At 33.7% G+C, this 25,590-nt stretch overlaps 1 protein-coding gene across 1 annotated transcript; it reads right to left on the minus strand.

Annotated features, from left to right (window-relative positions):
- Nucleotides 1–21,082: 21,082 nt before the first annotated feature.
- Nucleotides 21,083–24,706, minus strand: LOC126728487 (uncharacterized). Its single transcript, XM_050434299.1, has 5 exons — nucleotides 24,090–24,706; nucleotides 23,676–23,987; nucleotides 23,243–23,561; nucleotides 22,536–22,646; nucleotides 21,083–21,602 (listed from the first exon to the last, which is right to left on the minus strand). The coding sequence occupies exons 1-5, from the start codon at nucleotides 24,426–24,428 to the stop codon at nucleotides 21,493–21,495; spliced, it is 1,191 nt and encodes a 396-aa protein (XP_050290256.1). The 5' UTR covers nucleotides 24,429–24,706; the 3' UTR covers nucleotides 21,083–21,492.
- Between the last annotated feature and the right edge of the window lie 884 nt (nucleotides 24,707–25,590).

Here is a 25,590-nt window from a genome sequence, read left to right on the forward strand (position 1 = left end):
CTTACTTCCTTATCCTTTTCACGAGAGAGGGTCATCACCCATCTCCCCATCCTAGCCGGCTTACCACCAGGAGAGGCGGAGCGACCACCAAAATGACCAAATAATTTCTCCTCTACCACAAGATCCTCACCAGAAAGATCAATATCAAAGGGATTCTCTTCACCAAACACCGGGAGGAGGAAGTTATTAACCACATCCTCCAAGGTGATTGTCAATTCACCAGTAGAAAAGAAAAAAGTATGAAGGGAAGGGCACCAACGACGTACCAGATGCCTGAGCCCTTTGGCGTCTCTGAAACCCTCAAGGTTTCTGGAAATAGCCACTGCCTTTAGGATGCCGGCGCGCTCCAAACGACCCACAAACTCAGCATCAGACAGTTCCTTGTCTACCCATATGGGCCAACCCTGAATCTTCCCCGCCACAAAATCAAAGAAAATAGGAACCGCCTCTCGGATTCCTTGTCTGATCTGGAGATCGAAAACCTCTCTAGGGTCAGGAACCTGGGCGGAACCAGCGAAACCCGCTTGGCCAGAAAATAGCCAAACGTGAGGGGATGGAGGAGCCTCACCATGAGAAATATGAGGAAAAAATAAACTGGGAGAATACCAAGGATCCCGTAGAGGGAAGGCTGGACGCTCAACAACCTCATGAGAATCGCTCGGAGCAGAACCAGAAGAACCTTCACCCTCAGAAGGACCAGGAGTACGCTCTCTCCTCTTTCGAGAAGAAGAAGAAGCCATGAAAACACACACACTATGAAGAAGAAAAGAGATTGAAGGTGCGAAAAAGGAAGACCAGAGTAACAGAGAAGAAGAGGAAAAGAAAGAGAAACACAGAGAGCGAAATAACCCAGAGAAGCAAAATGATAAGATGAAACGGCTACAATAAAGGCGCAAATAGCAGTTGGAGAAAACAGTTTATGAAAAGACGCGCCAGTTGCCAAAGAATTTAATTTGAAGTAGGGGTTACAGCAGTTATTAATGAGAAATAACGGGAAACGAGGAAAGTGGGTAGAGGAGTTTCACCTCAAATATCCAACTGCCACGTCCCGTATAAAGAGGGAGCTGCGAAAGAATAAGGGAATGCAACACGCAAAAAAGAGGCGGCTAGAAGCAGCAGAAAAAGAGCCGGGATCCCAAGTAAATAGGAAGGGAACCCAGTAAAAATTGAAAAGGGGGGATACCACAAAAACCTAAGGAAACCTAAATCACTCACGCGTGGGCTTCAGGCAACCCACGAGCTCGGGGGGCTAAATGTTGAGGCCTAAAAAAATCACAATAAAATAAGCCCAAGAAAGGATAAGCTAAGCCCAAGAAAGAGTGAGTTAAGCCCAGAAGAAAAAAGACCAAGTCCAAAGGGATTATACAAAAGGCCCTGAGGATCCCGAAGCCCAGAAAAGGAAAAGCAACCAAAAAAGAAAAAGAGAGAACATCACAGCAAAGTATAAGGCGCAAGGATCCTCAGGCACCATCAATGAGCGCGAAGAAAAAAAGAAGACCAGGACAGATCGATAGAAAGAAAAACAAGAAAAAAACAAAAGGACGCAAGCGACCCTTCATGGCACAGACAGAAAAGGCGTCGGGGAACCAAAACAAGGAAGAAGAATGTTAACAAAACGATTTCAAAAGAGCAGAACAGGATTCCGCCCAAATAGGAAAGAAATGGAGAAGTAAAAGACACCAGAAGTGAGGATGCCGAGAAGGGCATACCTCAGCACATCCCAAAGAGGATGGCCAACCAGAAACTTTCGAAGGAATCAGAACCAAGAGAAGGAAAGAATGAGAGAAAACGGAAAAGGGGACTTACCGAGATGATGAGGACAGAACATACTCTGTTTACAAAAGACCAAAACAGGGGAACCAACGGTTCCAAAAGACGCCCAGAAAACTCCACTATAAAAGGAGAGGATGGGTTGTGAAGAAGGGCAGCGAGAAAAAAAGGAAAGAAACACAATAGAAAGAAGAGATTCTCTAGAAAAATTATCAGAAAGTTTAGGCAGAAAGAAAATACCAAGGGAAAACAAATACTGCTTCCCGATATCCTGTAAAAGCAACTATGGCACATACTCGGATCCAACGAGAATCAAACTTCGCAAGTTTTGAAGGCTGAAATAGCCATTCAAGGCTGCAATTTTTGAGCTTGATTGGACCTTGTATAACGTCCTAGTAAGCTTGCTGTGATCGAATAGATAATGCTTTAATTAAATATTGTTCCCAGGATCCCCACAGTACTTTTTTTATTGCCTTGCTAATCCTGCTTTTCTCTTCTGAGCTTACGTTGTTAATTTTCTGGCACTCCTCGATATCCTTGTTTGTCATTTTTGTGTGTTGTCAGGAGTATCCTCTGCATTCACTTGATTCTTAAACAGCCATTTAGCTGAGGTGAGTCAAGGCCCAGTCCACCAAATCCTTTCTTTTCATTCAGGTCCGGGATCCTTGGGCCTGAGTATCCTGAGAAAAAAGCACTCTCACAAAGTGTTATTGGAATTCTTTAGAGTTTTAGCCTATCTAAACAACCTTAATGATGTGTTGAAGAAAGGATGTTTTCAAATGGTTAGCTAGACAGTCTGCAACCTTTGCCAACACAGGGTTAAGTGTTGGCCTTCGGCCGATGTAGTGTTATTGTGGTGTGGTGCAGTGTTATTGTTTGCTCTTTGGAGCTAGTGTTGCCCCTTTGAGGTTAGTGTTATTGTTCCCCATGGGAATCACCCACTGAGTGTTTAGCAGTTTATGTCTTTGTCTGGCTAATGTATAAGGTTTTCCATATCAAACTACTGTTATATTGTTACTGATCATTATAAGTGGAAAAATTGTTTATCGTTATAATATATTGTTTCTACCTATTTAGTGCAATTTTTACTAACTAAAGTGGTTATTATTTTATTTAATGATTTCAGCGTTATAGTTAAATGTTTTATTCTTGACAAATTTACAAAGTATATTATATTACGGTTAAAACTATTTGTAAATGTTTTTTAGAGCTTATATTTTATCAATGATACTAATGTTTTGTTTTGAAAGATATCCTTATGTTATATAGTCTCTTATTGGGTTTCTAACTCACCCCCCTTTCTCCACCCTTTCAGAGTAGAGCAATGGAATATATTTTGGTGGTAGATCATTGGAGACATAGATTAAAGACTTCTTTTGGAGCTATGTTAGTTGATGGACTGTTTTAGTATATTTTCTTAGGATAGTGAGTTTAGTATTTATGAAACTATTTGAGTTTGTATTTGGAGACTTTATTGTTAAAGTTTTAGTTTTATGGATTTTATAAGAAAGACTTGATGGTTTGAAGTATATTTGTGGATATTTAATTATACTCTGTTCCATTATATTAATGTTGATTTTTTTTTTTTTTATAAAACACGTTGTGCATCTAAATCCTTGGTATGGGTTTGGGGTGTTACAAGGCCCAATTCATGAAGTAGTGAAAGCATAGTGCTCATAGCCCACGCCATGAAGTGAAACAATTGGGCTGACCAAGACGCCTGCCTTAAATGAAGAAAAGACGGGCTCAAGGGCGAATGATGAATTGGATGTGGTAAAAAGAAAAATCAACCTTCAACAATATAATTTGTTGATAAGGCACGCATCCTTAAGAGGCATTTTGGAACTAGTTGAAACTTGAAACTAGGTGATATAAACTATAAAGTGGGATTTGAGAAAGCCAATCACAAGGCCATACGTGTCACTTTGCATTTGAGTTCTAGATATTTTCAAACTACTTTCTTTTCCCGTCTTCGTTAGTATTTTAATTTTTTACCATATGTTTTGCCTTTTTTTTGAGTCATTCTTTTTCTTTTTTTTCTTTTTTTTTTTAAGATAATTTTAACCTATGACGTCCGATGATAAATCTTTATCATCTGATCAAAACATCAATTATTTTTTGGTGTAGGTTGAAATCAAACCTTAAATCTTTTATTTGATAACAATAAATTTTACTAATTGAGTTAATTAAAACCCACCAGTCATTCTTCTTGAGTACTTACAATGACGGTAATACAATTACCTCCCAACCTCTATTAATAATAGTAGACTTGATGTCAAGACATAAAATCTAATGTGAATTAAGAAAATCTAACTAATAGTTTTAACCTATCTTGAAATTGATGAGAGAAATAAATGAACATGAAAACCATTTAACTTGAATGGAAAATCCTTTATAATAAAATAAGCTACTATATCTTCTCAATTTGATGTCCAATTGACTTGAGTTTACAAAAAATACAATAATATAATCAATCATGGAATTCACCTAGTTTTTAGCCCTAAATACTACAATTTTTTATGGTTAGAGACTTAAGAGTAACCAAAAAGCCATCCTAGGAAAAACACCAATTTCCTCCCTTATATCTTTCGATTAAAACAAAAAAAACAAAAAACAAAAAAAAAACTAATTGTTTTATTGGACGAAGAATACCCATTTTTTTGGTTTACAAGTACTAAGAACACTAGCATTTGAGTTTGTTAAGAATCTTATATTTTACATCTTCAAAACTTAATTTATCAATTGCACCATCTTATTTTACAACTCACCCAACATCCTATACTCTATTTTTGTATACAACTCATTAAAATATTATAAACTACACCATCAAATAATATAAAAAAATTATGTGAATCTCTTTTCTCTTTAATCTCTCTTTCCTCACTTCATCTTTCTCTCTCTCTCTCTAGAAAACCTACAGAACCACCTTCTGCCAAAACTCAACCATAAACCCCAATTTGTCACCACCAAAATTACCCAAAAATAAAATTGCCACCACCACCACTGAAAAACCAAACCACAACAATCAAAACCAAGAAAAAAAAACCCATCTCAAAATCAAACCCCATAGCCAAAAAAAAAAAAAATCAACCACAACAGCCACCACCCCCACAGCCCACCACCACCACCTAGAATCTAACACAACCACCATTAACAACCACCAAAATCATATATCCACACCCACAAACCCAAAACAAAAACAAAAACAAAAAACAAAAACCAAATCCAATTCAGAACCGCTACCCACTACCACTTACCAAACCTAGAAAAAACCCACAACCCAACATCAACCGACCCACAAAACCCACAACCAATGTGACCCACAACCCACAACCTCCATGCCACCACCACGCCACCCAAAATCCAACAACAACCCACAAAATCGCAACCCGCCATGAATTCAGCCACTTATTCAATTTTCAAGCCCACAACCACCCAAAATCAACCACAAAATCATAGCAAAATTGGTTGAGAGATTGGTGACATGGTGATAGGAAGAGAGATTGACAGCATTAGGAAAGGAAGAGAGATCAACAGCAGCATTAGGAGCAGGAGAGACTGGCGGTTTTGTGAGAGAGATGAGACTAAGAGACAAAAGAGATAGAAATTGGAGAGAGGAGATTTTTTTTTTTTAAATTACTTGGGAAAAGAGAATAAAATATTACATAATAAGTATATGTTGAGGTACAAATTTTCTAGCCCTAATCTCATTAGCCCATTCACTAAAATACCCATACAAGCCCATAAACTATTTTGGGTTCACATAAATATTTCCTACATACTTCACACATATTACCCAAATATTCTCCATATTATTACCCAACTTGGGCCCTCTCACAAATATTACCCATTATATTCCATATATTATCCAACTTGGGCTCTCACACAAATACTTCTCATACCACTACCAAAATTGGGCCACAAAAGTATACCATCTCTACAAAAAACCCAAAATCATTTACCTTGTGGGCAAGATCCAAAAGCCCAACAAAACTCTATTTACAAAGCCCATTGCTACACGGCACCCCTAAAGTCCATTGCTACACGTCACCTCTGAAAGCCCGTTGCTACATGAAGTTCTTACAAAGCCCATTGTTACATGGCACTCTTACTAAGTCCATTACTACACGGCAATATTTTTACAAAATCTCAAATTATTTCCAAAAAAACCCGAATAACAATTTGGCGCCCATTTATAAAGCCCAAATAATATTTTGGCACCTATTTATAAAAGCCCAAATACTATTTTGACACCTATTTATAAAAGCCCAATATTATTTTGGCAACTCTTAAAAAAGACCTAATACCATTTTATCAAAAAACCAAAACTATTGGGCAAACAATTATTCTACTAAAGCCCAAATATTATTTGGCATAAATGATTACATTATGCTTAAAACCAAAAAATATTCCTTGGCAAAAACATATTTTCATATACTACAATCTCTAACTCATGGGAACAAAGAGCAACAACAAGGCCCAGGCTAGACAGCCTAGCCCACAACCAAGATTTACTTGAGTAACTAAAGTGGTTAGACTAGCCACTAGTCAAGTTTCAACACAACTAAACTAATACTTGGGGCCTATTACCATCATTTTCAGCTCGTTAAATCATATCAGAAGGGGGCACATGTCCAGCTGAGCTTACACCCTTCCTTGGCAGGTTGATTTTCATGATTACTGATGTGACATAAAACTGTGATGATAAGACACAAGGTTGAGAAGCTGCAGCCAGCCATTCTCTCCCTCTTCTCCAACACAATCAGTCAAGGAACAAAGAGCAACCATGAACAGACCATGGAAACTTCTAGAATTACTTGTAAACAGCTCATTACCATGCCAAAAAGTATACTTTCCGGTTCATGAACCAAGCACATTAACGTAAATGGGGAAACTCAGAGAAATGTGGTTTGGAGGATATCAAGGAGATCTCTAGTAAAGGGCTCTAAAATTGACACCTGGCTTAGGATGACACAATCTGCCCTAGGAAGCTCTGATACTAGCAGCAAACAACCATGATCATTTGCCTAAAACATGCTCTAATCCCATTGGCTGAAGACAATCAGCATTCAATGCTAAGTTAGAACTCCAGCTGCTATTACCCAAAACAGCAAGAACATTCTAAAGCTGAACTTACCACTCTTGGGCAAATCCTTGGAACGATTTTCTAAGGATTTTCTAAAGATTGAGACTAATTTTGGCAAAGATTATTCGCAAAAAACCCCCCTTTAAACTCAACTATAAATAGAGCTCTCCACCAACATCTCAACACACACCAATAGAGAAGAACTCTCTCATAAACTTCTCTATTTTCCTCTCTCTCTAATTTTCTTTTATCTCTTAATAAGGTTCTGAGCCTCTGAGTCCTTAGTTTCAAACTTAGAAACTAAGTTGTTCAACCCCTAGCTCATAAATACCCTTCACACCTTTACTTATAAGCTCTTATCCACCCTAGTAGAAAGTCTCAGGAGCTTTACTAAATACTCTCTCTCTCTCTCTCTCTCTCTCTCTCTCTCTCTCTCTCTCTCTCTCTCTCTCACACACACACACACACACACACTACTCATACTACCAAAATGATCCTCACTCCTCACTACAACTATATCCATGAGCATACCCTGGCATCATAATGATCTTGCTGTGCTAGTTAGAATCTCTATCTCTCCCTTCATCTCACACTAAGCTTTCTTCATTTCTTGTTATAGTAGAACCCATAGTGTTTATTTATTCATTTACTATTGAAGGTTATAATGTCATTATTACTATAGAGTTTTTCCATCATGTTCTTGTATTAGAGGACTTTTTCTCACTGGAACCTATGGATGATGATCTTGGAGATGTAGACACTCTCCTTAATCTGTGAAATAATTAATGGCTAGAAGTTTATTATGTTCTGTCCTATTTTACTACTGGAATATTTTACTGCTGGAATATTTTATTGTTAGGCTATTTCTTTGTTGCAGTATGCTATTCTATTGTGCTGATGTGTTTGCTGTAGGAAATGTTTTTGGGCCATCTCATAATCCTTGTCTGTCCCAACCTAGGCCCAAGGCATAAAATAAGGCGAATTCTCCAAAACTTCACCGATAGCCCTTCGTTCATGCTTCAAGCTCATTGTGGAGTTTCGGTTTAGGCCTTCAACCCAATACAAATCTCATTTGTCAAGAGGAAGACTTTTCCGCCCCTAATAGTATTCAAACTCATAAATAATGGGTTGCATATCTACCAACTGATTGTTCATTGTTTCTAAAAAAATTTAGCAATAGCAACTCAGATGAAATTAATTTTTGGGGCAATGGGATATGAAATAGCAACTAGGGGGTTTTTATACACCCCCCCCCCCCCCCAAAAAAAATGGTAGTTCTCTAAACTTTCTTTCCGATCCACACTACCCAAAAACTAAAAAGAAATAAAAACCAAAACCAAAACCTTAAATAGATTAGAAAGTCAAAATAGAAATTTGATGCAATTTCTTAGCAATTAGCACCTATTGAGGATAAATTTTTCACACCACATGACTTCATTTCATTGACAACCCGCACTATATCAACATTATCATGGATTTTGAAAAAACCTCTTTTAAAGCCTAAAAGAGCCCATATTTACACAAAAATGCATCAAAGCCCATGGTTCAAGCTCATAGCACATAATCTCATTTTTGGCTCATGATCTAAGCTCATGAGTCTCATTAGGGGAATTTTGGGAGTCGTGTTTTGGGGGGGCCAAGAAATATGTTCAGTAAAGCTCCAATGATTCAAAGTTGATAAAGGAAAATATGTTACTTGGCATGTCTTCCCCAATTCCTTGAACTCTGACGGGTCAATGTGCAATAAGTAATATTTAGTAAGCCTCTCATATGACATAAATTTTTTTTTTTTTTTTTTTGAGAATACTAAATGTTTTTAACACACACACACGGGGAGAGGGGAGAAGGTCTTAAAAAAACTTACAGTAGTGTATATCCAAAATGGCCTATATCACATAACACTTAAAATGATAAAACTCCACATACTCTTTACATAAAAATTAATGTCCGTCATATAATATAAGTTTAAAAATATAATTATATCATTTCATATTAATTATATTATTATTTTCATTTAAATCAATCCCAAGCACATGGCTAAATATATATTAATATCTCATATCTAGCATTAAGTGCTCTCTTTACTCTCCAAGATTTGGTTAAAATACAAAGAGACCATAATTACATCTCTAAAACTTCATCAAATATCAACCAACTAGTCTATTACTTACCAAAATTATATATGGACTAAATATATAATTTTCCAAAAGAGGAAATTTAGCCAAAAATACTAGCAACAACTCCAGCAGAAGCTACAACAGTCACAGCAAAAGCTGCAACAACTCCAACAAAAGTTGCGGTAGCTCAGTAACTGCAATAGCTCCAGTAGCAACTTAGGTAGTTGACACATGTCCTAAAATGACATCACTTACCCATTAATGCCCAATCCTAGCAGCTTGCTGTCATAGCCAAAAAGTAAGGGTCTTATAAAAGAAATCATAACATTTTAAGCTAAGATCCTTAGCCTCCAGCTGCAATACCAAAAATAGGAAGGTCCCATAAAGGTTATCTTACCATTTTCAGCCAAACTATGAATTTAATGCCAAATATTTTCCTCCAGCAGAAGATTTCGTTCAAATGACATCATCCAGCAACTAATACTGTAGAGCTAACAACTGTGACTAACGCTATAACAGTAGCCCCAACAGCATTAAAGTCTCAAACTTTCTTCTTTTGGCTAAAAACAAAAAACCTACTAATGAAACCACTTACTTTGTCAAAGACTTTTCCTTATTTGCTAAATTTCCCTTCAACTAATTTTAATCTAGTTACATATTTGGCTCTATATAAAGAGGACCAAGCTACACACTAATTCAACCACTATCCATCTCTCCCTCACCCCCTTATTCTGAAACTTCATTCACTTTGCTGTCATATCTCTAAACATCTCCATATCTTTCTTCATCTCTCTTACAAAAATCCCTCTTCTTAGATAGCACCTATTACACACATTACTACCCATCTCTCCTACACTTTAATATTTTGAAACTTCATCATTTTGCTGAACAAAAACACATCTCCATCTCTTTCTCTATTTCTCTTACAATACCTTTCTTCTTAGAAAGCAACATAACCCATGACATAACACAAAAAAAAAAAAAAAAAAAAAAAAAAAAAAAACAGTCCAACAATAACCATAAGCTCATGTATTTACTATATTTAACCTTCATATTATCTGTCTCATACTTCCATATATTTCACAAATACATTCCTCACAAACTATCTATACAAATTTCTCACATATATTTCTAATATATCTTACAAAAACCATATCTCACAAAACATATATATATTTCTTACTATCTTCATACATCTTAAAAGATGCCAAACACTCTTCCAAGAACATATTACAAAAACCCTTCTCATGAAAGACATATGAACATCAATACTAAGGTCTTTCTCTTAAAAGGCACAAAGACTTCATATTAAAGTCATTCTCATTGAAGACATACATTTCTAATACTTAAAGCTATTCTTATGAAAGGCACGAACTTATAAAATTAAAAACCCTTCTTATGGAAGACAATATCACTCATACTTGACTAAAAACTAAAAGAGCATTACATGGGGAAAATCATTTAAATGCATGATTAAGGAGATAAACTTAACCAACCAATGCACACGGCTGGACATGTTTTCTCTCCCTCCAGTTTCTCCCATTTTTCCCTTTCAATCATTAAGTCACCATGAAAGGACTCATAATATCATACCGCACCGCTAGACTCACTTTATCATGCTGTTGAAATATTATGTCCACTGCTATTATACGGCTAAAGCTACAAACTACGAAGATAAGTCATTTTCTTTTTATCTCCAAAATTATACTATTGAGTATATTTTAATTTATTATAATTGTATTGTTGTACTTATATTATTTTGCTGCTGGAATGTTATCAGCTCAATAACACTATACGGCTGGAGCCACAAATCATATAAAGAACAAAGTGATGTTGTATAGCTGGAGTCAGAAACATACAATATAAGTCAAAATCTCTCTATCTTCAAGATTAAATTATTAAGTACATGTTAATTCATTGTTATTGTACCGCTGGATGCAAGTTACTTTAATATTTTCTCACTACTTAATAAATATGATCTCAATAATACTTCATTAATGAACATACATATTAATAAATCGATCTACCACTGTTACACATATATTATTTGAACATGAACTACCACTGGACACATATTTTTTGGAAATAACTACTATTGGACATATATTATTTGGACATAGACCATTGCTAGACATACCTTATTATGTTGAACATAAATCATGAACCGCAGCTGAATATAGACTATTGGACTCATCCCATTATTGGATATATGACACTTAATTAACCACTTTATAATATTAGACATCACTTGATAAACATAATAATAACGTATCAACTCATCATTTAATCAAAGCTATCATGCTAAACATATTATTTATATATTTCAACCATTATCATGATCATGAGACTTTGGGACTTATCTATTTTGTAGGTTTAAAATGCACCGGAAGCCATTGGTCTATGCAGCCCAATGTTGGGTTCTGGATTGGACTCCCCAAAACAAATCCGGACCTAGCAAAGTCACACCTCCAGCGAAAGACACATGGCTATGCGCAAAAAACTGCTCCAACAACACCTTATAAGACATGTGCTAAGACAGTTGGCTTGCAATTACTCTTTAGAAAAATATAGAGTCAATGGACAAGTCTTTTAAAAAAACTAGCCTCATTACATGCTTCACGCGTGCGATGAGGCTTTTTTTTTGGGGGGGGGGGGGGAGAAATTAGAGAAAGAGAGACAGAGAGAAAGACAAAGGAATAGAGAAAGCAATACAACAAAATTTATTAGAAACAAATGGTATGCTCATACATTCTTAATTGAGTTTTGAGTGATTGTTTTCTTTTCAAATTAGTGGGAACCTAAGAATAGATGTACACAATTGGATTTTATTTTTTAGAATTTGAAGAAGAAAGAGAAAAGATGATAAAAATGGAGAGATATATGGAATGAAATAACTGCTCAATACTTTATTTTAAAAGGAAAAACCATTCATTGGTAAACTGCCTTTTTAAATTTATCTAAAATTTAGGAGCTTTAAAATTAGTAATGTTATATATTTAACCCTATTTTTTAATCTTTCTAAATATGAGAATTTGAGTGTATTTTGTATACCAAAAAGTAAACGTCCAGTAACAGTTCAAAAGGAAAAACGCCCCAAATAGTAGTATAAATAAATATAAAAACAAAAATAGATTAAAATTTTAATATTAAAAGAAAAGTGTAATAATTATTTGAGAACTGTCAATAGCTAGTACAAAAGCCTAGAAGGCACTACCGACCCACTAAACCCCTCACTCAACAGGTTTTCATCCCGTGAGAAATGGTAGTGCGGAAGAAACGGGGGTTGATAGATGCCATTGCTTTTTTTTTTCTTACTTGGATTTGTATAGAGGGAAATGTTAATGGGCACTGTGAGGTGTCTGTTATGATGATTTATTTTAGAGTCCATCTAATAAGTAATTGGTATAAATTGATTAATAATTGAAAATAATACTAAAGTAACAAGTGAATTTCAAAAAATTAATTTTATTGGCTCTACACCTTATAAAATTGGTCAAAAATTTGACAAAAAATTGACTTTAATGATATAAAATTGTTTCTTAATGAGCACCGCACTGTCGCCCTTAACACTACCCTTGTGTAAAATCGTGTTTCACCTAGAGAGAGTTAGGAGTCAACACTTTACAAGCAGACCTAAGATTCCAGTGAAAACTGAAAGAGACAGTCTCATTTGTAAGTTAGCACTTTTCTTTAATACCACTCCAACACAGGGTACTACAAGTCATTTGCAAAAATCTGTCACCTTGCTCCGAAATGAACTGGCTTCCCGTGACAATTCTACTGGTCCAGTGGTCCGGAGCGAAATTTAAGGCAATTGTCCCCCCAATTATGACCCTGCACAAAAAGCCTACTCACAATTTCTATGCACAACTACGATAATCATGCTAATCTTTTTTTTGTTTCTTACTTTCTTTGATAAAACAATTATACCTACTGAATCACCCCCAAAAAAAGAGGAAAAAAAACCACAGCCCATTGTTGTTAGAGGATCCTTTTTTTCATTCTAAACGATGAAGGTATGAACTATACCTACAATTCATATGTGTATATTGGTAATATTGAAGAAGAGATTATCTTATTATTTATTAAAGAATAACAAAAAAATCGAGTTCTCATGCGCTACAAGTTGACACTTGACAGTTTTGTATAGGATGTATGTATGTATGCCTCCCAAAAGCCAAAAGGTACAGGCAACACTGCAGTAGGATCCAAAGAAAAATTCATGATTCCAGATCAACTTTGGGTTGTAGTTTTCAATTTTATGAAAGGCCTGCAAAGCTAACTATTGCTATAATAATACTTGTGGTTATAAAACTTTTAAATCTTTGTTTGTCTTCGACCTTCTTTTGTTGAAATTAGAAGCCGCTCTGATTTAATATGTCGACGTTGACGATTGGTATAGTAATCTTTTGCATGAGAAATGTGTTAAATCCAAAGTCAACAATCAACATATTTGAATGAAGCTAACCTCTATTATGTTTATCTATCTCAGATATGGGTCTCTTGAGCTTAGATTTACTATACCTATCAATACTGAAATTGGATTGGTCGTGTATCATTTTACAAGTTATATTTGTATTAAAAAAATTGGTAAAATGCATTATAATAGTTCTGTGGGGAAGATCTTTTTGTCTTCATGTATCTGATGTAGTGTTTGGCCTTTCAATTCTAGATTAACTACTTCTATCTGCCGGCCTATTCATATGTAACGGTCAGTCTAATCTTATCTTAATTTGTGAAATTGCCCATGCATTACTTTGGGAGCTAGTTTGCATGGTAAAAAAAAAAAAAACCTTTTGTAGGAGTGAAGGACTGAAAGAGTGTAAATTTACAATCAGATAGTTGAAGGTACAAATTATTTGTCTTACTCAGATCACATAATTTACTATATTAACAAATTTTATTTTAAAAACTATAAAATCTAAAAATGTAAATGGTATTTGATATTGCTCAACAAAAAAATATCGACACAACATAGATATTTTGATATAAGTATCCCGTTAGAAGCTTTTCAAGCGTGATCTAGCCTCCCCTTTTTGATGAATGGTCACTAAAAATGATTCAAACTAAAAGCATCCGTACACCATAGATAGTTTTGGAATGGGCAAGATGAACTAGAAAATTTATAATAAAAAAAAAAAGTTTTTATATCCATAATACCATATATTTCTTCAAAAAAAAAAATTTGTAATCTCTCTCTCTCTCTCCTAATAAAGATTTAGTTCTTATTTGATCACAATGTTTGCCCCATGATGGAGAAGCATTACAACCAAGTTAGGATGATCCCTTAGGAAAAACTTAAACCATAAAACATGTTAATAACAAACCATCCGAAACATTTCAATTGTGGATGATAAAAGGAGTAGTTAGATTCACTTAGCAATAAATATCCTTACAACTTTGATGGTTTAATTAGAAAAGACGTGAAAAAAAAAAAAAAGTTTGATTATATGATGTAAAAGATAATTATCATTTGTTAAAATTAATATCTCCAGAATAGTGAAAATTTAATTAAAAAAAGAAGGATAAAATTTATATACAGTACCTTAGGTGATATTCTTTAGGTTTTTCTCTTAAGATTCTGCCATGTGGTTACTTAACTAAAAAATACACTTTCATCTCATGAGAAAAAAACTACATGACAGAATTTTAAGAATGGAACTTAAAAAACAATATCTAAGTACTGTACCTAAATCTTGCCCAAAAATGAAAACCTTATTTATAAATCATGAAGAGTTGCCTTTGAAAAGACACTAATAAATTTTCATTTTGTTGAGACAAGCCCCAAAAATGTGACTTGACTATTCCTAGCCATTAGAGACTTTAAATAAATAAATAAAAACCTACTCAGCCTTGGCTATTACAAGCCATTAGAGACTTTAAAATAATCTCTCTTGTTTTTTTTGAAAAGTTATGCATAAACAAGCCATTTTGTAACTATCACACTCGAGTGCGACTGATCTTGCTCAAGTGACCATCAAGCAAGCCTACGTAGGAACTCACTTGTACCGTCTTATACATCACCTATCTTTGCTAACACTTTTGTTAGGATATATATGAATCATATTAGAAACATATATCATTTAGAATTGGCTAATCCTTTGACAAAACACAATTTACTTGTAATTGGGTAGATCTAGGATGTGTTTAATACTTCAAGGTAGAAGAGTTCAAGTTCAAGTGTTAAAACCATGCAAATCTGTTCAAAAATCAAGTGAAGAAGTATTGTTTTTTAAAACTCAACAGCTACCTTGGTAGATAGCATCTATCGAGGTTTAAAAGGGATCTTCAGCCTAATGCTCGACAACTTCTCAATAGATAACCTATTTATCAAGATTTATGAAAATCAATTTTTTAGATCTAATTTCACACAAATCCGTGTATATTTGTTTAGGCTTTCTTTTTTCACAACCCTAAACATATATAAGGATTATTTTAAGGGACGTTACAGCTGATGCAAGTGGATGCAACTTAATGCAAAAGTTTTTTACAAGCATATTGTGACCGAAGACATATGTCCTAGTTCTTCATTTCTCTTGAAGAAGTTGCTACATTTGTACGCCGTAAGATTTTGTAACCAAGGAGTTTCATGATCTTCATCGTGTTGATGAACTAAAGAACTTTGTAGCCAACATCCTTCTCAATTTGGTGGTTAGTCACGTACTTGAATTTGTGCATTGATTGGTTAGTCACGTACTGAGAGCCGTGCATTGAAAAGGAGAAATAGTCACTATAGAACAAGTCCAACTGTGTATTAGGGTAAAGGTTCAACTGTAGGTTGGTATAAGGTGCTAAGATTCTTTTACTTGCAACCATTTTTTATGATAATAGTGGATTCTCGGGAGTGGTGACCTTAAAATCATCCAGTGGGATTTTCGTCTTAGAAGTTTTCCCCGTTCATAAACAAATCACCGTATCAACTTTATTTTCGACTGCATATTAACTTAGTTGGTGATTTGTTAGTGCTACCACGCGTATTACATATTCATTGAATTAATTAATTAACTTGGCTAATTAATTGGTTAATTCATTACAAAGAGTCAATACATTTTTGGCCCATCAAGTGGTATCAGAGCAGACACACTTTGATTAGAGTTAATCTTTGTTGTATGATCCATTGACCCCTGTTGTCATGGCTGCAACTGGCATGAAAAAATCTTTGTTTTCAAATACATTTTGTTTTTCTAATCTCTGCTTAATTGAGTGTATCAGAAGATGCAAGTCTAAAAATAATTTGAAATCTATCATGATGATTATTGGAAAAGATCTTAGCTTAACAAAGAAGAAACTAGATTGTTTCAAAATGAAAATGTGCAAAGGAGTTCGTCTGAGAAGAGTGAAAGTTAAAAGCTTTGTTCATAAATGGCAGATGAGAGAAAACACCATTCCTACTGATTTGTCAACTAAGCATGAGGTGTGCTTTATGATGAAGTCTGCATTTAAGATTATGGACATATATTTGTGGTACCTTGACAACGACTGCTCAAGACACATGACTAGAAACCAATCTCTCTTTAAGGTTTTCGAGTCTTAGAAAGGTGGTAATGTCACTTTCGATGATGAAAGGAAATCACAATTTAGAGGAAAGGGAACCATCTCACTACCTAGATTGCTAGACATTGCAAATATGCGATACATAAAAGGTCTGAGAGTGAACCTGTTGAGCATAAGTCAAATATGTGATTAAGACTTTCTGGTGTTGTTCTCAAAAGGGAAATGCCTTATGTTTAATGAGTCTGGAAAGAAACTCATAAGTGGTGTTCGCGCTCTAGACAACTATTTTGGTTTAGTCCCTGATGCTGATATTGTGTGCAATAGCATTCGTTTGCCAAACGAAGATTTGTGGCACCAAAGGATGGGACATGCTAGTTACAAACATCTTTTAACTGTATCTAAGCATGAATCAATTTTAGGGATACCAAAGCTCAGTAGAGTGAACAATGTGGTGTGTGAACCATGTCAACTTGGGAAACAAATAAAAGCTAAACATCCAAGCACTCAGACATTTGCTACATCTAGACCATTAGAGCTACTACATCTGGATCTCATGGATCCAACCATAATCGAGTCTCTTGGGAAAAGAGATACACCATAGTTGTGGTAGATGACTTCACTAGGTACACTTGGGTCATTCTTCTAAAATCCAAGTCAGATGCTCCTAAGCACATTGAAGCCTTATGCACAAAATTGCAAAATGAGAAGAGCTTAAAGATTGATCAAATTCAAAGTGGCCACGGTAAAGAATTCGAGAACTCTTACATGGAGTCCTTTTGCACTAGATCAAGTATATCTCAAGAATTCTCTTCTCCTTTTGCTCCTATTACTCCTCAGCAGAATGGTGTAGTAGAAAGAAAGAACAAGGTTATTCAGGAGATGGCTAAAGCCATGTTGCACAACAAGGATGTGGCTAGAAACTTGTGGGAAGAAGGCCTATGAGTTATGGAAAGAAAGGAAGCCAAATGTTAAGTAATTTAGAATTTTTAGAAGTACTTGTTTCATTCTCAAAGATAGAGAGAATGCGGGAAAATTTGACTCCTGAAGTGATGAAGGAATATTTATGTGATACTCCTCTACAAACAAGGCTTATCGGGTATACAACAGGAGAACCAAGAAGGTGATGGAAACTTTAAATGTTGTGATCGATGAAGTTTCAAAGAAAAATAGTGAGGAAATCCCCAAAGAAGTTCTTCCTCCCGAGCCCAAGGATGTTCAAGAAACTTTTGAACTCTTCATTACTTGAAAGTTCTCGCATATGATACATCCATGTTTATTACCAAAACCTCTCACCGAATTTAAGAACCTCTTAAGGATTTTTCATTATTATTATTATTAAAACCAAAAACTCTGAAACTCTCACAATTTTCCACGTCAGCACAATATTTAAAAAATAAATAATAAATCATTATCATTTTTTTAAATAAAATTATTTTTGTAAACTATCTTTCTAACAAGTCCAATTTAAACTTAAACTCATCATTAACATTTTTTTAAAACAAAATTATTTTTGTTTAGTCCAAACTTAAGAATGAGTGAAACTCTATCTCTCTAACAAGTCCAATTTAAACTTAAACTCAAACGTTGATAAAATAAAAATAAAAAACTTGAATAAAATTTTATATTAAGATTATCCTAAACGTGGCTTTATTTGGATAAATATAAAAATCATCAACTAAGGATAAAGTTCAACTTCTTTGAATAATAGAAGAATTCCACTACAACTTCTTATACAACAACATAGTAATTAAGATGCTTGGTAGACATCATTATCATTTTTTTTAAACAAGATTATTTTTGTTTAATCCAAACTTAACAAGGAGTGAAACTCTATCTCTCTAACAAGTCCAACTTAATCTCAAACTCAAACATTGATAAATTATCTCTAAATTTACGAGGTCAATCATGAACACTATAAAAGCAGTGCAAGCCCCAATATTTTTTTTTTAAAGCCAAGTAGAGATATGAAATATTCTTCTGTTATTTTCTTCTCCTCTTCTTTGTTTTAAAAAATAATTATGGTTTTTCATATATTTTTTAAAAGTAATTGACATACATGAACCACCAACTCTCTTTAGCCGTATTTTACAAGATAAAAAAGCTTATAATAATTGAAATTTAAGATTGTTGCTACTGCATATGTCTTTGCTTCACCTCACGAAATGAAAGTATGTTAATTTCTTAGGCAAAAAGCTTATATACGATATATTAAAGAGGAGGTTATATTAAGAAGAGATATGACTTTCATTATTTCAACGTTGACTCCTGCTCAACATTTTTTAGTGTGGGCCACACACTAATAAGGTTCGTTTAAATTTTAGACCTGTTAAAATTTAAAACTTATTGTTTTATTGGTTCATGTACTTTTTTTCTTTTTATTATGTTTTTCTTTTGAGTAGTCATATTTTTTTGAATTGTTTCAATAATTTATTCTTTAATTATATATTTTTTTAGGCATTTTGGAAGTTTTAACATTTGATTCCAATCAATCAAATAATAGTCGAAGAGCAGCCAAAATCAATACAATTTGTCTTCTCTAGAGCTGCTTTTGTACAAATAGTCTTCAAACTATATATATCATTATAGACACATCTGCCTATTACAATGACAAATTTTACCAACTAAAACCTAACAAAATTGTTGCTTAGACTTGAACAGTCTTGTGCTTGGAGGAAGAAACTCTCTCAAAGAAGTCTCATCTTGAAGAAGGTGACTCTCTCAAAGTGTCACAACTATCCTTATTATCCACTCTAATTACTCAACCATCAAATCCTTCATCTTTCTACCATCAAGAACCCTTCTAAACCTTACGTGCCTGAATTCTCAGCCCCTAAACACTAAATGCAAACCACTCAACAATCAAGTATGTTCCTTACAGTATCGATCTGACCACCACCCGTCAACACAACAACAATATCCCTTATTTGAATTGGTTTTTTGCAAGCATCAAGTCAATCGTATTGATTCATCATCTTAATTTAGTAACTAAGAAAGTCTCTGAATTCCTTGTTCAAGAATTTTGTGGCTTTCCAATTATTTGGTCTACTATCACATGCATTGTTGAACCAACTGTAAGCTTTTTTTTTTTTTTTTTTTGTTTTTAAACTGTAAGCTTTTAACTGACAAAATATATTTGTCTTAAACGAGAGAGAGAGAGATCTGGCTTAAATTAAGACATTCCTTCAACCATCCATGACCTCAGTTGGCAACAAATAATAAAATCATAGAAAGCAGATAAACGAAATAATGCATGGTTTTATGAGCAGAAAGGCACTGCACTAGCCAGTTATATTTCAAATTAAGTTATAATTATTATTATTATTATTAAAAAATAAATTACTAATTAATTAAATAAAATAAAATAAAATAAGCAGAAAGGAAAAGTATGATCGAGTCAACAAATCATAAAAGCAAGCGAATCTGACCCCACAATTCCTCATTTGCACTCTCAGATTTGCACATCAAAGTCCAATATCCTCATCTTCCCCAGACGAATAGTCTGCGGAGAGGAGACCAAGAGCATAATGGTAATAAGAGAGGACAATTCTACAGGGAAATGTTACCTTAAAAAAGCATAATTCTTTTCATCAAACTATTTGGTTAGCCTGTTTTCTTATTAAATTATTGAAGAAACATAGTGGATTATGCCAGAAGAACCAAGTACTGAATCAGATAAGATTTGCTTAATGAATGAAAAAAATGATAAACTTTGCAATTTATACTTCCAAGTGGGTGAGATTCACTCTTGAATTGTGAAGTAGAACAAAATTTAAATATTGTTCCTTAAGTTTTATATCTTAAGTTTCTCAATTAAATTGAATCATTAAAATATATTGACTAATGTATAAAAAATAATAAAATTTTCTTAGTACACTTAATTTGAGTATTATGTCATTGGTTCATGGAAACAAAAATAGTACTCTCACTATGCCAAATTGTTTGTCTTGTATTCTATTTTGGAATGTTCCAAAATTTTATCCTTTTTTTAAAATTAAAAGCCTATAGTTTACTAATTTTCCTATTATGCCTCTATTTTATTTTTGAGAGCATTTAAAAAGAAAGAGAAAAAAAAAAAAAAAAAAAAATCTTAACACCCATTGTACGTAGTAGCTAGAAGTAATTCTTTAGATTTCATTTGAAGGTTAAGATTGAATTTGAAAAAAAGACAATAGTATTAGTATTGTATTAGGAGTTTGTTTTTTAGGTTTGATTTGATTTTATTTATTGAAAAGAATTCCCAACACTAATTGTGAATCACATCATAGTTTGTATATAATAAATAATTAAAAAAAAAATCCAGAAGAGGTTTATACCAACTGGTAACTTGGTATTTCAAAAATCTGATAAGTACAATTTTTTTTTTTTAATAATTTAAACAATAGAAATTTTTTATAACTTTATTTAAGTGTAATTATTTTAAAATGACAAGCCAATAAATAATATATTCTCTTATAAATTTAGAATTTCTAAACCAGACAAAAAATGCGACGGAACGAGTATTAGATTTAGTTGAGAATCCAAAATAAAAAACTAGACCCAAGTTTAGTTTTGCGGAGAGACAAAATGAAAGTAAAATAATTGGTGAAAATTGAGAAATAAAAGAGCACAAAGAACAAGAACTCAACGATGCCGAAGCTTGAATTATTTGCTAGCATAGTGTGCTATTGCCAGCCAGCAATAAGGAAGGATCATCAGAGAGAATGAATCCTTCTCTTTCAGACAAACTTTTTTATTTAATCTTTTCCTTCTAATATTTCTAAATACTCCTAAAAAGAAAAACACATTCTCTAAAGACCTTAGAGTATAGAACCTGTATGTCTGTCCTACTCTATCTATTGGAGATTCTCCGTATTGTAATTGACTTATTGACCCAACATGAGTCTTTGGTTTTGCTCTTTATTCTTCTGTCTTGAACATTTCTCTCTTTTATCTTTTACTTGGGCAAAAACTGCCAAAAACACCATTATCAGCAACAGAATAGAAGTGATGAACAAGTCACATGTGAGTGAGTGGAGGGGTTAACACTCAATATGTCCATTCTTGAGGTAGACACATCTCATGATGACCCATGGCTGGCACCGCCCTTGACTGGCGCTTCTGCTTTATATTCAAGCCATTTCTCCCACTCACAGCTTCTGCAAGTAAACCAACAAGATTCACCATGTTATTCATTAGAGAGAGAGAGAGATTTTTTTTTTTTTTTAATAATCAGATTTATTCTATCATGAATGAAAAAAGAATAAAAAAACATAGTAAAATGTTAACCGATGTTATAAGGGCATTGATTTAAAAACTATTTTTAAAAATATTTTATATAAAAATAATAAAGCAAATAATTTTTTTGATATTTTTTTATATTTTTCATGAAAATTGTATTAAATCTTTTCTAATATAGTTTATTAATAATTGCTCTAAAAACAACTCATAACATGACTGTTTCTTAAATGATCGTTAGTTAGAATTTTTTAATAAAATCCAAACTCATAATTATAAGTTTTTTAATAAATTCAAATTCGAAGTTGCGTGTTCTCCAATATACTTAAGGCATAAGAAACTCAACTCACCAAGTAAACTTAAAATTAAATTAATTAATATAAGGGTTCGGTTAATGGCTGCTTGTAGGACATTTTTTAATGACTATTTTAAAAAATGTTTGATACAACTTTTATGAAAAATATAAAAAAATATAAAAAAAAATTAATTACTTTTTTTATAATTAATTTTTAAAAGTAGTTTTTGAACCAATACCCTTGAGATGTCCTCCTAACACTATTATATTTTTTTTTAAATAATTAAATTCAACTTTGATTATTGGAATCTATATACTAAAAAAAAAAGTCATATTAACAGTATAATTAAGGTAATTGTTAATAAATTATTTTTAAAAAAATTTAATACCACTTTTATAAAAAATATAAAATATTATCAGATTTTTTTTTTTTTTTCTCTTTAGTAAAATTTTCTTAAAGTGAATTATTGGTAAATGTGCTCCGGTATTCGTTAACTTTCCAGAAGAAAAACAAAAACAGCCTATCGAGAAGAGAGGTATTTTGGAATCTATTAGGTACCATGTTGACGAGAGAAACCAGCAGCACTGCCTCGAGACCGCGCACCCATGTGGTCAAAGTGGACTTGTAGGGCCTGCACCACTCTTGCTGGTATAAAAACAGCGGGGCATCCTGACCAATACACATAAATCCAAACACTGTCTATCAGTTTTTATTAATTTATTTACTACTAGGATTTCGTCACAGATGACAGCAATTAAGGAAATTCATTCTCTAATTCTAACCTCAAAATTCAATTAGTAATAATAAGTAACCCAAATTAGGGGGCTTGTCTTTTTCTAACATTTCCCTCAATCATAATTCATGTACTACTAGGCATCTCAAAGAGGGTCCCCCACCTTTTTTAAAAAAAATTTTAGGATGAAAATGTAAACAAAATTGGCCAAACAAATGGACTAGAGGGGAAGATTCCAGTTCACACCCCTTAAAATACTTGAAATTTTGGTCACTGCTTATTATCAAACTTTTTTATATTCTGGAGATTAAAAGGAATCTCAACCATTCTAGATTAGAATTTAGAATCACAGCTAAACAACAAAAACAAAACTGGAATTATCAAATATGGAATATAGTTAATATTCCACTCAATCCCAACCACTCTTAACAACTAGAACTTTTGGAGGTAAAGCGAATTTAGGACTAAAAACCAAAACCAAAACCAAAACCAAAAACTAAAGGCTAGCCAAATGACAAAACATTAAACATACCTGGTTTCTTGCGTGTTTCCGAAGAGTACCAAATTCCACGGGGCAAGAAAACACCAGTTCCACTCCCACATGATGGTACTTTTCTTGAATCGGACCCACCCTTGCAAAACGCCCCCATACCCGACCCGACTTGCTGGTGGTGATTCTGAGCCTGACTACTCCATGGGTTTGTCTGAGCCTGAGCCTGAGCCTGACCTCTTCCTCCATTACCAAACCCATTACGAAATCTAGCTTTCTTCTCAAACTGTTGGGGCTGATCTTTTTGCTCTGAAGCTTTAGCTTGTTGCTTCATAATACGCTCTTGTTGCAGCCTATAGAGCTACATATAAGAAACAATACCAAACAAAAGAAATTACATTAATTCTTGGTAAAACAAGTACCCAAAAAGAAAGGAATAATAGCTAAAAATTTTAAGATTTATTATTATTATTACTTCAATAGCACGAATTTGATAGTCAGTGAGAGGTTGAGTCTGTGCTTGGTTCGAGCTAAACCCAACATTTGGTTTCAATGGTGTGCTCCGAACCCCTTGAACATGTTGGTGTTTTTTAGGCTTTTCGTAATCATCAAGGTACATCTTCTCCAACTTGCCAACAACGTCGTAACTGCTATCCCAAAAAGGGTCTTTTTCAAACTCTGGTGTGGGTGGTGGAGATGGTTCCTGAGAAGTACCATCTGAGCTTCCTTGATTCGAACCCAGTGGTGACCAGAACGTTGATTCTGGCGAGCTAGTCAAACCCCATGTCTAAAACACCACAATAAACCACAAACTGATCAGTGCTTGCTAGGCCTTATTAGAAACAACAAGAAAAACAAAAGACAAAATCTTTACCCAAAAATGAAATACCTTTTCAAAATTTTCAAAGCTTTGGTGGGAGTTTTTGTGTTTGTTCTTGTCATCGTCTCGAAGCATGTACTGGGCCATCTGGCGAGTTAACTCAGCAATGTAATCATCGTCCTTGTCACTGTCTGTCTCGGCCGAACCGAGTTCCGACTCACCAGGGGAACTGAAAGCCGATTCAGTAGTAGCGTGAGAAGGAGGTTCCCAGGGCTTGTTATAACAGCAACTCGAGTCTTTGCGAAGGTTGAAAGGTTTGAGAGACTCAGGAACTAGAAGAATATCTTCCTCATCACTGAGTAACTGAGAGGGAAGCAGTAACTCCGAGCTGAATAGGTCAACAGCCATCACTACAGGCCTAGCTGATAAGAAAAACTCGGGTGGCGTTTGGAATTTGCTTGGGGTTGTGGTTGCAGGTGGAAGTAAATATATATATGAGTAAGAAGTAGTACTAGGTCAGAGTGTGAGAGTGACTAAAGAGAGCCGAGAAACACTGTGATAGGCCTATCAGAAGGCACTGTTCAATAGTTTATAGTACAATATATTTAGTAGGGGTTTCGGTTAAGCGCAGGCCTATATATAAGCAATAAAAACCAGCAAGTGTAGGAGGTTGAGAAGGGACATACACACAGTGAGAGAGAGAGAGAGCCCTATAAAGATAGAAAAGACACAAATGACTATGGGATTGCCGTATTAAGGTAGGGTAGGTTGGCTTGGGGTGGGGTTGGGTCCCACACTCACCGAGTCTCTGAAAGGTTGGGTCTGTTCTTCCTCAGAGTTCGGCTTTAGTAGTTGGACCGTACATTCAGCCAGCTGTACAGTTCACCTGCCATTTATTTTTTTTTTTTCTTTTAAAATATTTTTTTTTGATAAATTAGCTTTTAAAATGTTGTATTTAAAAATACAGTTTCACATTTAATTCTAAAAAAAAAATTAAAAGTTTCAAAGTTAAATAATGTTATTTTAAAAAAAAATAAACAATGTAATAGATTATTCTCTAAAATTTTGTTAGTTTTAAGTTAAGTTGCCGTCAAGAATCTTGTTACTTAATTTGTATCTTTTTTAATATATTTTCAATAAAAACATTGAATATTCAAATTATTCCTTTTAAATTATTTAAATATCAACAAAATGTTTTTTTGAATGTTGAACTTTTAAAATCTTATTAATTGAAAAAATCCAATCCAAAATCTTATCAATTAAAACAATCAAATTCAAAATCAAACTAAAAAAAAAAAAAATCAAGATTTAATTTAGAACAAACAAAATTTTAAGATTTTAATAAATTATGTATTTAAATTAATTTATTTTCATAAATTTATTTTGTTTATTGTTTAAAAATATAATTATACTTTAAAAACCATATATTCCCTTTTAGAATAAAAATGAGCAAAACCAATCGGATCTAAATGTTACAATTTTAAATTTAAATATTTAGTTTGAAACTTTTGAAAATATAAGTTTTAATTTAAAAATATCATTAAAATTTTTTTTCTCAAAAAAAAAAAAA

The sequence above is a fragment of the Quercus robur genome, chromosome 1 (genome assembly GCF_932294415.1).
Source record: "Quercus robur chromosome 1, dhQueRobu3.1, whole genome shotgun sequence".
NCBI lineage: Eukaryota > Viridiplantae > Streptophyta > Magnoliopsida > Fagales > Fagaceae > Quercus > Quercus robur.

Coding starts and splice junctions, on each gene's coding strand:
- LOC126728487 (XM_050434299.1), bottom strand. CDS start 24,428: ATGGCTGTTGACCTATTCAGCTCGGAGTTACTGCTTCCCTCTCAGTTA. Junction 23,562..23,675: donor ATCAAATTCGTGCTATTGAA/GTAATAATAATA, acceptor TCTTATATGTAG/CTCTATAGGCTGCAACAAGA. Junction 21,603..22,535: donor TGGTTTCTCTCGTCAACATG/GTACCTAATAGA, acceptor GTTTACTTGCAG/AAGCTGTGAGTGGGAGAAAT.